This window comes from Venturia canescens, chromosome 6, assembly GCF_019457755.1.
Source record: "Venturia canescens isolate UGA chromosome 6, ASM1945775v1, whole genome shotgun sequence".
NCBI lineage: Eukaryota > Metazoa > Arthropoda > Insecta > Hymenoptera > Ichneumonidae > Venturia > Venturia canescens.
Window position 1 is genome coordinate 7375656 of NC_057426.1, and position 15991 is coordinate 7391646.

Below are 15991 nucleotides of genomic sequence, written 5' to 3' on the forward strand. Positions count from 1 at the left end.
TCAGGAAGCACGTGTTGAAGAAAATACCTGTCGATTAGTGGGGCATTCGTACACCTGTTGTTTATGGACAACCCTCAAATTTTTCTTCCTCATGATTGAACTCGTATTTACTGGCTCGCACGCACATATATCCGGTGTAAAATCAGTGAAGAAAAAACACTCAGACTCGAAACCCTTTCGTTTCAACACTCAATTTCCTGACGCCAAAATGTCTGAATCTTTACATCCTTTTTCCACACATTGACTCAGTACACGCGGAAGCAAGTGCGAAAAAGAGATCTCAGACCACAAAAATGGAGCGATGAAAAATATTGAGGCGCGGACGCAGTCTCGCCGAGCTTTTCGAAACATCCGCAAACACGCGCGTCTCGCTGCGTACTCCTACTAGTATTTCTCACGCCGTTTCATACTATAGATCGTTTTCTTTATCGCTCACACTCACGTCCATTTCTCCTCGATGTTATACTCCCAGTAATGTAAGTTTCCCCCCGTTCGACACTCGCGCACATAAATGCAATATATATTTATAAATCGTTGTGTATTTTTTTGCCAGCGTGCTCGTTTCGCCTCTCTTGACAAATTCTCCTCAGCTCTCATTTATTATTCACTCTTCCAACGGTCCTGCTCGTGTCGACGACTCGCAAAATCCAGTGACAGTGTGTGTTTTTCCGCTCGCTATTTAGGGGATGAAAAATTCTTGCGGGAAGAGGTTTTAGTTATAACGCGAGAAGTACAAAGATGCGATTAGGCTCGTGAAATCGATCTGGCAGATGCGGAGGATCGTGTACCGGACGATGTGCATCGTACAGTGTCTTGTAGAACGGGGATGAGTGAATAAGTTCTCGAGGAATTTGGAAAAAAACGAAAGCATCTCGCGTCGGGTAACGCGAGGAGCTTTATCCTCGTTTTTCTGCCGTTCTCTTCTTCGTGTTTCCTTTATTTTATTTCTTTCTCTGAGTAACTCGAGGCCAGAATAAAATGTGGAGGCTGCACCGTGAAAGAGCATTTAATTGCTCGCGAGCCGCTCCTTCAAATGGGCCGGAGAGGTGAAAGAATTATGCGTGACAGTTGCCGATTTTTTCGTAAAGAAAATCTATTGAGAGGGAGCGCGAGCTCCGGGTATCTTGTGCGAACAGAATAGTGTTTAATATTTTAACAATAATTCCAGAAAATTCGAGAAATTTTTAAAAAAGATTTTAGACCAGGAAAGGCCAACTAGGTTCATGAGAAAGTGAAAGAGTTCAGTCGCTTTTCAAACTCAATGAAATTTTCGGTACCGGTGAGCGAGGCAATTTTATTATCTATAAATTAATAAAATAACGATCGAACTGATCGTTTAACAGAAAGAATTGACCCGAGCAGAAAACTCTTGACCAAAAACTTGAGCTGCGATGCTAATTACAGACACATAAAAATGTTAACCGTTAACCGTTAACACCACACTCCCCTCGAGGTCACATACTCACCACACTGGTGCAAATTAACACTTTTCAAAACTTTTCATTTCATCCATGAATGTATGAAATTAATCTTAGGAACTTCTTAGGAGTAACAATACCTCAGTAATCGAATACAATCATTACAAAAAAATTGAAAAACAAAGTTTTATTGTAGAAAAATGGCCAAATTGATGAAAACAATTGTAAAACCTGTTATTTATGATTATTTTCGTGGGTGCAAATTTACACCAGTGTGGCGTCTACGGGGGTCAATATTAATTATATTAAGTTATACGAATAATTTCGATCATTAGTCACACGCGCACGTGTCCCTAGTAGTTTATATCGTGATGATCTCATCATTATTCTCCTCCTCCTCCTCCTCATCATCACCATCATCATCATTATCATCTAAAGATGGTAGTATCAGACACGTGAGACCCAGAAAATGCGAGGAAAAAAGAGCGAGAGATTAAGAGAGACGAGAAGCAAGAAAAAAAGGAGAGAGAAAGAGAGAGAAAAAGAGTGAAATCTTGGGGCGGATGTAGGGAGGTGTTTTTATGAAAGGCGAGCACACATAGCGTGTGTAGCGTTGACGTCAAGTATACAGAGGTGGCACGGGAGATAGCCACAATGGACGACCAACAGTTCTTGGTGTACAGACACGGACGTTACACAAAGTCCATATAGCTATATGTGGAAATACACATGTGTGCTTTATAAATGAATATATTTCTGTATACATGCATAGCATATATATGTAACGAGCATCGTGAGGTTTAATGGGTTAGGCTTTAGGTCGCCAAGGGGTTATCGTCTCCCAGAGGGATTTTCAGTAGAGATAGCGAGCACGGTCCGACGTGAACGGCGCAGCGATGCCACTGCTAGTGTTTTTCTGTCTCGTTCACCAGCGTGTGTCGCGTAACATCGAGCCTATGTACCCTCATATCTGTATAACGTGCCACGTGTATGCAAATTAACGAGCCGTAAACAAAATGCATTTTTCCTGCGATGGATAAATTTCAGGCTGGAATCTAGTCTCGGTACTCATTTGAGGCCCTTAAACCTTTCGATAGAAGATGAGTTTATTGAATTACGAGAACATTGGGACTGGAAGCGGTGACAGGCTTAAACCGAGGGCTCCCGACAGCTTTGCTTCGTTGTCACTGTTTTGAATTAGAAACGCAGATGAACCGTTGGTGTTGGGCTTTTCTATTCTTCAGGGTTTTTGCAACGAGAGTACGACTTTGAGTCGAGGGTTTATTTTGAACAATCAGCGATTCGCAACAATTGATCTTCAACATTGTAACTGCGGACAATGAGAAATGATTTGTGTCGAAAGTTCATTTTTCGTTTTCGTCGATAAAACGTTTGAGAGAATTTGTAGCTTCTGAGATAAAGGAATTCTTGTGGCACGTTGAATTCATAGCCCAAACCATCGTAACGTTCACGTCCTTGGTTGGTCGAGAGCGCTAAAGACGGTGAAATAACCAAGACGTCGCGAGTAAAGGCCAAAGGTTTGGTCTACACGTCGAATGGACGCTTGAACACTCGCGTTTTGTACCATAAATACAGTGGAATATAATTCTCATTTAGCCACGACTAGCGACGGCTCGGACAAGTAGTAATCGCCTCTTGTCTGCATCGCGGCGAGCGGCCAGACAACCCACGCCGAATAATAAACCAGATTGTGTAGTTATTGACCGTTGGATGCCCCGACGTACACATTTCTCGTGAATCTTTTACTTTTTCTCATTTACTTATGACGCAAGATGATAACCATGACGATTCAACATTTCCGATATTCTTTTCGCATATGCGCAGGGGTGAAGTAATCATTCCTTTCACCTCAAACACCTTCGGGACTGGAGAAGCTCGCATAGGCGATAAATAGTTAAATTATTCGTCATCGTCATTTACTTAATGCGGCATAATGGTTTTCTTCGCACGCTGCTATAAGAACAGGCGTCACGATGTGTCTTCACGGCTCACCGTTTCATTGTCTTTTTAATCTGCTTCAATAATTAAACACATTTCACCGAAATGTCTTTTCAATAAGAACCGCGTGTCCTGTCACAGATTACCCCCAAATTCCTCGAAAATCTTTCAATTTTAAGGTAGGGATTTCAGCAATCATGTTTTCAAATTCCGCATCCAACGTTCTCTGATTTGTATATGTAACGGACAACAAAATATCATTTGGATGGATGAAAATAAATTTTGAATGTTTCTTCGTCAGATTACACGAAAAAACGTCAAGATTGTTCGCTATAAGCGAATGTGGGGCATCGAGAAGCGTGCTTAAATTCTGAACGGTTGATGGCTCTAGAGGGATCAAAAAACTTGGCAATTATTATTTCTCTGCACGAAAAGGTATCTAACCGAGCCGGAAGTCACGTGCTGAGTTATCTGCAAGGTTTGAATGTCCAGCGAATCAAACCCCCGTGCCATGTGCCCTTCGAAGGAATAAAATATTGCGTCATACCTGTGAGTTACCAAAACGGTAAATCGAATTTAAAAATTAGTTTTGTATGCAAAAGAAGTTTTGCAATGGTGGAAAATGTCAGAAGAAATTGAATTTATAATAATTTCATCGGTTTTCCCTGGTCTCAGACGGCTTGAAAAATTCCGATCGATTTTCAACCGTCGCATTCCGGTTCGATAAAATTGTAACGAGTACCTCGACGTTCTGTACACGATCACAACTGATGTCGGATCGTTTTTTAAATGCTGGCGTGAATTTCAAATCGTAAACGTACTTTCATGTTATAAACAGGGTAGAGTGCAGTCTCTGTTTACTTTGTGCGTGTGCGAGCATTCTGGCGCTGCTGCCATTTAGTCGCACGATAGTGGGAGAGGTGCGTGACCCATGGGTTATCATCACTAGTGCGATGGAGCATTCGAACCGTGCGTTTTCCTCTTTCTTGCATGCACGAGTCTTCGGCTCTTTCAAACTTATTTCCTTTTCTTCGCGATTCATTCTTTCCGTTAAAAGATATCGAACGATCTTTAGTTCACCAAAAAGCCAGGTCGCAGTCTACTGGTTTAAAAACCGTTGGGAGTCGATGAAATCTGCTCGAAAATTATGGTAAATATGGTAGTTAAGAACGATCCTCGTTAAATTTACTCCTGCACATCCAAATTTGTAAACTCATTTCTCTCGTAATAGAATTTTTATCAAACGTGGTTATTGCCAATAAAAAGGTGTTTCATTCGCTGTACAAATTCAATGTAACAAAATTTCATGAGAATATCTTCGTTCCCAGGTACAAAAATTTGCCCCACCTTCCAGTCGCCCCAGTCCCAAATTCTCCTTTAATTGAATAAAAACTTTTTCAACTCTGATTTAAATGAACCGGGGAAGCTAAACGACCGAGACATTCGTTCGTTGATGGACTCTGTTTTGTTAACACAAAAAAAGTAGAAACGTCGATTTGAAGGTAAAAACGTTTAATCGGCTGTAAGGGTAGGGAATTTTTCATCCCTCTTCATTGATCGCATCATTTTCTGCTGATGATGTTCAGCTAACACTGTAAACCGTGATGAAGCGTTCTCATAGAATCGTTAAAATATCAGGAGATGACAGTGCACGAAAGGAGAAGTTTTGACAGAAAAATACAAAGGGAGACTTTGATACACGTACACCCACATACAAAGAGGGTCGTCCGATTATTCGGGGGCTGTGGTTGCTCGACAGAAGACGAGTCGCGTCGCGAGTGTCTAGCCGCAGCAATTTTTCATCAGACGAAATTAGAACGAGACGCTCGTGTCCGTTTGTGCATTTCTCTCACACTCTCACACGGCAAAATATCTGTGAGGGTGGTACGTGAAGAACCGAAAACGCGTCAGCCCTTTCTCCTCATCGTAAAATTATTATTAGCTTATGGAGGAAATGTTAAATCGAAAATTCACGAGGACACTCATCTTGCGAAGCTTAGAGTGTGCGAGCTTTTTCAACTTCTTTTAACACAATTTCTGCCTTACGTTTCTGACCACCACTATTGATAATTGAAAAACAAAAAACGCGACGGCCACATTTCCAAATGAAAATCTGCCTCGGTCCCCCCATTCGGTTCCCATTTTATTGCATCTCCCCTCTGCATACATCGAGAGTGTATTTCAACTTATTTTCAGGATTACTCACCGTCGCTGCCGGGAGTGTGGGCATAGGCTGTGAAACTGGCTCCAGTCCGAGCCTCATGCGTTTCGCATTGTCGCTCTCGTTCTCGCAGGCAGTTGCCAAAATCTGTTCTGCCTGTACCGAGGTCAAGTGGGCTGGTGTTGGTCTCGCCTTTAGAAACAACAAAAAAATAATGTCGCACACACAATTATACCCTGAAAATCATAGGAAACTATTTATTTTAAAACCATTGCAGAGTTATTTTCAAACATTATTTCGGCGCTCAGGACATTTTTAGAAACATCAACAAAATGATTGCCGAATCGAGCTTCGCAAATGGCTTGCGGGAAAAACAGTTGCAAACTTGAAATATTGACTTTGGGGTTTAAACATGGAATTGGGAAGTTGAGAAGTGTAAAAATGAATATTTACCGCGTCCCAAGGTGCGCCCTCTCGGCCACGCTTGTTCCTTCTGCAGCTCTTGAGATACGTCCTGATCCGTTTTCTCGCTCTTTCAGCGAATTCCGGAAATTGTCTTGTACAGCTGTCGATTATTGCTTGTATCTTTTCCTTAGGTTGTTTGGAGATTGGTACGATGCGGTCTAGGTTCTCGTCGACGAAGAGTCTCACGAACATCTGCCGGTTGGAGTAACGGGGCACGTTAGAAAAAAAAGCCGTCAGAACAGATAAGAAGGGGAAAAGATTTTTGTCATAATTGCTAACTGGGAAGGGAGATCCAGCATGGTCTTGCAATAGATTAATTAAGAATTCAGCTCGGTAGATAAAGGGTAAAGAAAAAGTGAGAGCGGGGGAAAGGCGGCGAGGGATTATTTGTGTCGTGGCTTCTTTTCGTTCGTAGTCCTCATCGCGTCTTCTTCCATTAAACTAATTGTAATTAATTAAGAAGCCACGGCCACTGCCGGCAGTACCAAAGCAACAAAGGAAACGAAACCAGTTGAGCCAAGCGCTCTCGCGCTTTCGTCAAATAGATGCGAATAAAAAAGAAACCAACGCACGTTGAAAGGAATAACGCGAATTTATGGTCCGGGGCGCATCAACTCTCCCTCAAATTCGATCATTCGATGAAGAATTTTGTCTCAAAAAACGCCAAGTATTCGTGACAGTTTTTATCGGAGCTTGCAACGTTGGGGTCCGACGAAATGATCAAAAATTTCCAAAAATTGCAGTAATTCTCTAATTCTGTTACCTGCCGCATTTGCAATTCGTTGTTTTTCAGTCTGCATCAGTGATCCGTGAAATAAAGAAATGGTGAATTACAAATTTCGTTAATTTCGTTGGACTCCAACGTTGCAGACATAAACGTCGTTGGAAAATCATGTTTTGATTTTGAGTTTGAATTTAGCAGCACTTTGGAATGAGTTCTTATCAGTCGAAGCTTCGGATACGCGGAAGAAACTTCGATAAACAAATTCTGACTCACGTTGAATGCTTTTAGACGTTCAGGATCGTGGTGTCTTGGATCTAGTCTCTCGTCAGCATCCTCGTCATCGTCATCCTCGTCCTCTTTGTTACCGCTGCTGCTCGTTTCGTCATGAGCACTTCCGGTGCCTTCGCCGCCCGTGGGACTCGATTCTCTGTCGCGATCGGAACGCGACGGTGTGCACGATGATGGCGGTGGGGGTGTCTTTTTCAGTCCCATTGCATAAGATGCCCAAAGTGTTGCCATGTCCTCGCTGCCAGCGACTGAAGCCAAACTTTGTACTCCACTCGTCGAAAGGTCCGCCATGTCTGATGTTCCGTTTCGGGAATCTGTCAAGAAAATTCATTCAAAATCAATAAGCGTCGCACAACTTTTTCATTCAGAGCTTTCACTGAGATTCGTTCCAACGGGATCGTGTACGAAAACGCGATAAATAACGTGCGCGTTGAAAATTCATTTAATTTTTATTTATTTTTTTATTAATCTCGTTTATCCTAATCAACTTTTTATTCACCAATCGATCGGTGAATTTTATATTTGTTTAAATACTCTGAACAATTAGCAATTTTATGGACATAATATTCCGGAGTGGCATGCTGAAGTGACTCGAAAATTTATAATGCAACAGCACCCCAATGCTAGCACGATATAATACCAAATATGGAGGGAATGAAAGTCGAGGACAAAGATGAAAAATCGAACAAAAAAAAATTCTTCATCTCCCACGACTTGAAATTTTTCGGCTGAGTACTCGAGAGGCTCGTGAATCCTGCAATATCGTCGTTCTCGTTTGGCTACAATTAGTTAAGTGGGAATAAATAAGGGGGCGACCCAAAAAAAATACGTCTGTTTCACTAGACTAATTAATCCATGAGAAAATTATGGATATACGATTGCATAATTATGTTTACTCGTCGACCGTACGAATACTGAGTAAATTATATTTTCGACGGATCGAGTATATACAGTGGAGTATAAAAGGTTCAATAAGCTGCAATAAAGGGATGAGGGTCAGATAAGCTCCGGTGTAGAGTAAACGTACGTGGTATATTTATTGTCAAATGAATAATGAATAAGGGATGAGGGCGAGCAACGAGTGCCAGGAGGCTCACGCGCGGAGGGATCTCGCGTGACGAGTGACTCTTTTGCGAGAGCTGATTAAGGGGATGAAAAGTGGTCAAGCATTCGCGTATTATTATATTAATTTTGTACATTTGTATTAATTTCAACTTCCGGTTTCATTGTAATTCCCTTAAGAAGTGAGCCCACTTCTAATCCCCGTGTAATTTAAAAAAGTTTGAAAATTGGCATGAAAAAGCTCGAGACGAGTCGTTTAGTTGAAAACTGATGTAGGAACGTTTGATTTTGCTGCGTTTTCTCAGAATCTTCAATCGAATTGGATAAACGAAACTTTGGATTGGAGTCCGTGCCCAGTGACAATTCTTATCGAAGATGAACCCAAATTCAGGGCTCGCTCGCCGACGTTCAATACTTTTATTTATACCCACCGAAAGATTGCGTGATGAGCACTACATTCGCTCACTTATTTTCACATGCAATGCATAGTTCTCGTATACATGCTTGTATACAAGGAGCTTTCGTATACGAACTTTAAAAAAGTGCTTTCTCTGTCAGCACAGAAACGGAAGTACTGCGTACCAAGACGGTTCGAGAATTGAGAGCTTACGATTTCAAAAATGGATGGAAGCTCCTCGAAGGTGCACGTGCGGAACGTGCCAGCACATCCGATATAGCATATCATGCTCTTTGCATTGATACACATGTGAATGCCCAAGTGCAAAAGCTACTGCCTAAAGAGATTCAGCTACTGTAGTACATGGAGAGTGGATTTTTAGAGAAATAAACGAATTCGATGAGAGCGAAGAGTAAAAACTGCAAATAAAAGGATGAACGAATCTCAGAATATTTCATCGATCTTAGGCACTGATTTGCTGCCAAACGTTTCATATTTTCTCACCAAACTTTTGTGCCGGTGGATGCTCGAACGGAAGTATAAAATAAATGTTAAGCCCTCTGGTCTGATCGATTTTTTCTTCATAACGATTTTCTAAAGCCCCCTGCGACGTTTGCGTAATTGAGAGGTCCTCAAGTCTGAGCTAATGAGCGCCTGAAATTTGTCGGTTGCTCATCCCTCAATTTTCTGTGTATCCTGTACCGCGGGAACGTGCACTCGAATTCCCCTTCCGAGGCTCTTTCAACTTAATGCTCGCTTCCAAGGAGAACGTTATTTCGCGATTTTTTTGCGACTGCGAGCGATGCTTTCACGGAGGAGGGAATAAATCGTCGACGACCAGCACGTCGACCATGGACCTAGGTGTGCGGTCGTGGTTCTCGATGGGCTAGATCTCGCAGCAGCTCTCAACGTATACTCTGCGTAGCCTTTAATTACGTATATGTATGTATATAAAGAGGGACGCTCTATTCGCGATTCGGTATCCTCGACACGAGAGAGAGAGAAGAGAAAGATAGTAAAACAGGCTTGCGACGTGGCGAAACCATAAAGGGGGTCTCTCCACGTACATCCCAGCCTCTGAAGAAACGACGCTCCTTTTTCTAGGTCGTGTACCTGACGAGGCTGTGTATCGTTCCACCGGCATTCGCAGCGAAAGAAAATCTAAGCGCAGTTTTCTTTTATTTTGTTATATTGAAAGTCTCGATGATTTTTTTTCTCGCTCGATTATTCTCCGATCTTGAACGTGAGTGTATGGATGGAAGGAGAAGAAGCCACGGGATGCTGGTTGGAATCTGTGCGGGGCCGTTGACAATTTAACCATCCTTTGAATCTCGTCGTCGCGAATGAGCGTCTTTCTGCGATGTGGTCCAACTGACGGTATATTTTGAGCTGGAGGTAACTGGAGGACTCGCAAAAACCGAATTCCTCGGCTCGTTTTATCAGCTTCGATGCCCCGTACGCGCATGGAGAAACAGGATATTTATATATTTCTATGAATAAGCATTTTCGGAGTGGATTCTCCAAGTCGCGAGAGAAGTTGGCGATCCAAGAGAGAAGTCAGTGAACCCTTGGCAAGAGTCCTGCCTGCGTTGCTGGTTTCAATGATCCTGCAAGCTAGACCGGACAGGGCTCGATCTGCCGAGGCAAGTTCTGCATGAAGAGGCGCGTCCAGTTTCCTCGTGGTCACCATGAGGTCCACCGAAGGTTGTTCGCGCCCGACGATATGCGACTTCTTTATTTCTTTCGTAGAGAGCCGCAGTCTCGGTACGATCGTAGCTGCTTTTGCACGCACGCAACGGACTGAGTTACCCGATGGCTCTGTGCATGCGGGCATACAGGGTGGGGCAAAAATTTTGGACAAACCCCGCGAGGTGAAATGCACGCTCTCAAGATTTTTATTCTCCCAGGACTTTGCTGACGAGGTTTTTCAGCGGGGGGCAGCCAACGGGTTGATCCTCCAGGAAATTATGGTCCGGGCGTGCTCCAAGCAGCTCTCTTCGCCCTCCAGATCTCAAGTTTTTCCATCAGTGAATCAGATTCGTGGATTCAAATAGTCGAGCTTTCATCGAGGGTCGTTCGTTGGAGTGAGATGACCAATTTTCTCGTTTAAATTTGACGGACTGCGTCACAGCCAGGACTTTTGGGTCACCCGGTATGTTCAATACTCGAACGTGTACCACCCGGGGCAACCGGCTTCACGATATGCGCTCGGACGAAACCGAGAGATAGAGAGAAGGCGAACGAGCGTATCTTGTCGTTCTCCTCGTCGATGTCTCGCTCAAACGGGGTCCGGGAGCGGAGGAGGACGAGCACACGCACCAGTACGTATAAGTATGCGTGCACACGCGTGCAAAAAACGCACGATTCGTGTACGTGTAGAGACAGAGAGAATCCTACAGTACACCACGTCGAATCGAGCGAGTACAAGGAGCCTGAATAGTTGTGGCTAGAAAGCCAGCTACCAAGCTCGACGAGTTAAGGAAGCCACAACCTTTACAGTTGGGTCACTGTTCAATCAGGCAATTACTTTCCGAACGTTGAAAATTACCGGTAAAAATGAGTCTATCGTAGTGATTGAGGCAAGTTAAGCTCGGCGAGTTCCGATATGTAGGGCGGAGATAAGAATGCAAAAACGGAAGTAGCATTTTGGATTCTCACCAATGTCTTCTGTGCAATTTGAAAAATTTTTTTAAAACCGACACGAATATCTGGGCATGGGGACGGATACATATGCTGAGATCAAGGACCTTGAGCTCTGGTATTTCTGCAGCAAGAAATATTTCTATAATTCTCGCAGCAAAATAAAATAATCTTTGGACTCGCGTCCTCTCGGTCCCTTATTGTAGCTTGGAATAGTTGCAGCACCCAGGTTCAATACCAAGAAAAATTAAGACCGTTGATTTCACGCGATTTCTGAAGCCTAATCACATCATGAGCAAGGAGAGCGATGGTTCGATAAATGAATTCGATTTCCCATAGGGTCGTGACGCTGATGGAACTTAGAGTGGGCAGCAGCAACTAGAAATAACAGGTGCCGAGTTTGAGGATCCGAAGGAGAGCGAGAAGGCGTAAAACCACTTTGAGAGCTGGAGATCATTGAGGACCTGAGGAGTTTTTCTCGTCGTGGAAAAGAGGTAACAAGAACAACAAAAAAGAAGGTTCGGAAAGGGATAGGTGTCGATGAAGCGAAACTCGCGAGTCTTCGAGAGGCTCTCGGTGCAGAAAAGTGCATTCCCTTCTGCCAACGGTGTCCTCCATACGAGATTACTTCTCTCTCCGTCTCTCTTGCTCGCTCGCTCGTGCTTCGGCTCGCCCTTAGAAGGTTCAATCGATTCCCGAGACGTTCCGGAACGGGTCCTGGCACAAAAGTGTTCGAGCTTGTGCTCTGCGCTTCTCCTCTTTCTCGCCCTCTCTTTATACGACTACCAGCAGTGGGAGCCGGGTTGTACGTGGATGGGCAGTGCGAGAGTACGCAGGAGGACGTTAAGAGTGCTCATGGACGAAGGGTGCGGCGCAAAAGAAGTGCACCACCACATCAAAAAAGGAAGAAAATGGAGATGATGAAGAACGAGGAGAAGAAGAAGAAGAAGAAGAAGAAGGCGAAGCAGCAGCAGCAGCTTCGGCGGAAGAGAAATCTAGCGAAGCCGAAGTACCCGAGTAAAAAAAAAAAGTATGAAAAACCCGACAAAAGAGAAGACGATGAAGAGATATGAGGAAAGCGAATGAAAGAAAAAAATGTTGAAATAAAAACAGTTTATAAAAACAAAACCAACTTGCAGAGAGGACGATGAAGAGTAATGAAAAAAAAAAAAAAAAAATAATGAAAAAATGAAAAAATAAAAAAAACATAGTTGCAGACTGGACGAGGAAGAAAAAGAACGCAAAAGGACGGGAGTGGATGGAGCTGAAGAAGACAAAAAAAATGGCATCGAGTTCGACGAGTCTCATCTTTTACCCTCTGTCACCCTCTCTTCCCCACGATACGACACCAAAAGCTGGTTATATAGTTACGCAATCTTGCTTTAGCCTGCTTCTTGCTTTCTCTCTCCACTTTGCTCTTTTTTTCTCTCGGTCTTTCTCGCGCGTAAATATCCACCAGGACGTATGCGTCGTGTACGTCCAAAGAGATAAAGACAGGGAAAGAGAGTGAGACAGATGGAGAAGTGACCCACGGAACCAGTTTAACTCGCACCGTAGCCGCACGAGGATCGAGGAAAAGGAAGGCCGATCCGCGGTTTTGCGATGTGCGAGCCATCAGGGCAAGTTCGGGGGGAAAGCGAGAGGGAAGAGTCTCGCGAGCGCAGAAACGCCGACGCCGCACCGCACTCCGCGACGAGAGTTAGTGAATTATCCTTCCGCAACCTCGTTCTCGAGACTCGCCAGAATTTATATACATATATAATGCACGGGGCGATACTAGAGAAAGAAAATCAGGGAGAAAGAGAGCCAGAGAGAGAAAGACGTAGAAACGAGACAAACACACAAAACACCGATGCTAATGACGCTACAGAGTCCGCACTCATCCGCCACTGTCTCGTCTCACCGCGCGTAGACGGTCCAAAGCTCTAAAACGCCTATCTCCTTTTTCATCCATTCCAGAAATCGTATTAAACGCTCCGAACGAAATACTACGAGGTTTGCTCAATCTTTGGGATTAAATAAATATTAATATTATTTTTATTTTTTCTTTTTTTCGAGTTCAAGTGGTCGTCTCAATTTGGTCTTGGGGAATGAGACTTCAGGATTGCGCCAATGAAGATTCACTAAGATTTCTATCTCTTCCTATTGCGGAAATCGCATTCCTTGTTGCAATACATTTTTTTTTTTTGGTTTAACACATTTCTCGAAATTCTAGCATCCAATGTTTTAATCCATTGGAAAAAGTGATTTTCAGGCCATAAGGGAAATCATTCCATAACTACTCAGCGGTTTTTTTCAATTATGTGGCCTCGAGAACGAATTTAATTGTAGATTATGTTTCATTCTGTAACGCTCAGGAAATGTAATTGCTCGCATACGCATGATAGCGATGAGGAATTTATTTTGACGAAGCGGAAAAATGTGCTCGCTCAGTATCGCACGTCAACGTACAAACGTATTTTTGTGATCGTAGAAACTTACATCGAGTTAAAGGCAGTTTGAAAAATTCTAAAAAATGCGTGGTTATCTTCGAGGCAAACTGGCTGAGCGATTATTATCGGATAAGACGTACTCGAGCGATGTATGCAGTCGAGAAAGCGTTGTCAAACTAATCGATGAAGCCGTGCACCCGTCACCCCTCAGTAAGCATCGATTCGATCGAATAAAGTATTTTCTAACGATCGAGATATGAGGGAGAAGGAAAAGAAACAACATGAAATTAAGCGAGTTGGGAAAGGAGGTTGAGAAAAGATCGTAGCAGAAAGAAGAAATGGAGATGGAGCTTCGAGATTACGAAAATGGTCAGGGTGACCAACTCGAGGTCGTGGGACCGAGGGGAGCAAGAAAATATTCGAGGTGCGTGCCGCAGGACACGCTCCCGGTGTCCCCTTATTTTCGTTTCGTCGGGGAAAAAAGTTACCAGGTGTAAAATCTCGAACCTGTTGGATGGCCGTCGTGTTCAACCGCCTGTTTTCTCTCGAGTTTTTTCAACGCGAATACAAACTTAGGTAACTTGACGGTGAATGACGTCGAGCAGGGTGGAAAAGAAAACGAAAAAGCTGATGCTTAGGCACGAAAGGTGCGAGAGAAAAGGATCACAAAAACGGTTGAGTAACCACCGAGCGTATGACGAGTCTCATCGCAAAGTAATAAACCAATTTTTTCAAAGTCCAATCGATAAAATATCCGAAATAAATCACTCTCCTATCAACGATATTTCCCATCCGAGATATCGATATTGCGGACTACCTGAACACACCGCCGACTGTGATAATTGAAATGTTCAGTATGACCACCCATCGACCCCATGCATTCTATTATAAAGTATACAAAAAATTTGTAACGCGATTTTCAATCGAATGCTGCAAAAGAACTACTAAATTTTCTCTTTCGGCATGCCCCGGACTCTTAATACCTTAAACCCTAATTCCCACTTGAGAATTCGTGGTTCCATACCACGAAAATTCACGACAATATGTTACAACTAATGATAATAAATAAAATTTCGACAATGGATTATTCGATCAGTCAAAAAAAACTTGACAAATTCGATCACTCACGAGAGTACTCTGAAGCTCCAGTGGCAATGAAAGTTTTTCAAGCCTAAAACCGAAAGTCTAGCGATAGGACCAGGCAGCTTTTGTCATGCTAAGTTAATTAAGGTATTGGTGGGATTTTCATAGTCGAATGAAGTTACGTTGGCAATTTTTCCCCACTACTGGCACTCGGATTCGGGTTATACATTCCGGGAAAAAAGGGAGTAAGAAAGCAGTAAATGATAATCTGGTGCATGAGCAATACATCCCGTGCAAATAAAATGTGTTACCTGTAAGTGTGGAGTTGTTAATGGTGTTGTTTGCCGTAGAAGTAACACATTGGCTGGTGACAGTTGTGCCAATTGTGGTTGCCGTGGTCGATGTAGACGAATTATTGGGCGATAGCGCAGCCGTGGCAGCCTGCGCCTGTGCTTGTTGTGCTTGTGCCTGCTGCTGAAGATTATAATTCCACGCTAGCAGCATCAGCTTCAGTTTATCCGCGTCTTTCATGAGCGCGCCTGCCGAAATTAAAACGTGCCAATTCATTTTTCTTTCCTCATTTCAATTTTCTACTGCATAATGCCTTTCTTAAAATCATTAAGTCCATTATGGATTACAGGGAATGTCGTTGGAGTGATTAACGAATAACAAACAAAATTGAGCGAATTTTTTTTCCCCAATTATATTGGTATCAACAAACATTTGTTTGTTGATTCATTTCGCCAACGTTTGCTAATTTACGAGAGAGCTTCAATGAAATAATATTTTTCGAGATATAACGGAAGAAAGGAATAAAAAAAAGGGTTAATGCAATGAGATCTCATCGGACTACGAAACACACGAAAAAAAAGAGGGAAGAAGAATAAAACCGTGTGACACCCAATAAATTTACATTTCACAAAGTTCTGTACAAAATATTCGAAATGAATTTCGTTGTAAATAAATAATCATCGTAAAAAGAAAAATTTATTCTTTTTCTCCTCTTTTACTTTATTGAGGTACATCGTCGAGCTGTGAACGATATTAATACGGAAAATCTATCGAATTTCGATGCAGGCAAGCTCATTGAGATTCGGCACTCGGTGCTGAAGGCTTTTCGAGCGAGAGGCTGATGTGCACAGGCCGCCATTCGTACGTGTTTTACGCAATGGTGTGTGTATATGTGTGGACCAGATTACGATTTTTGAGAGCGTTAGTATGCGAACGGCAGAGACAGAAAAAATAGCTACATGAAGAGAAAGAGAGAAAGAGAGAGAGAGAGAGAAAGATCGAGAGTAGAACGTTCAAATTAATTCGGCTCGCGATATCGTCCAACTGCGTGAGCTTTGCCAACGATACATT

General features: G+C 43.0%; 1 protein-coding gene across 3 annotated transcripts in view; it reads right to left on the reverse strand.

Annotated features, from left to right (window-relative positions):
• Positions 1–15991, reverse strand: part of LOC122412085 (nucleolar protein 4-like) — a 70810-nt gene that overhangs the window by 7798 nt on the left and 47021 nt on the right. For 2 of the 3 annotated variants that reach the window (XM_043421373.1, XM_043421372.1), the window contains exons 3-6: positions 14941–15168; positions 7001–7329; positions 5992–6195; positions 5584–5730 (exon numbers count right to left, since the gene is read on the reverse strand). In XM_043421373.1, coding sequence (XP_043277308.1) covers positions 5584–5730; positions 5992–6195; positions 7001–7329; positions 14941–15168 — 908 coding nt within the window. The remainder of the gene's footprint in view (positions 1–5583; positions 5731–5991; positions 6196–7000; positions 7330–14940; positions 15169–15991) is intronic. The other variant, XM_043421374.1, reaches the window with a different exon arrangement.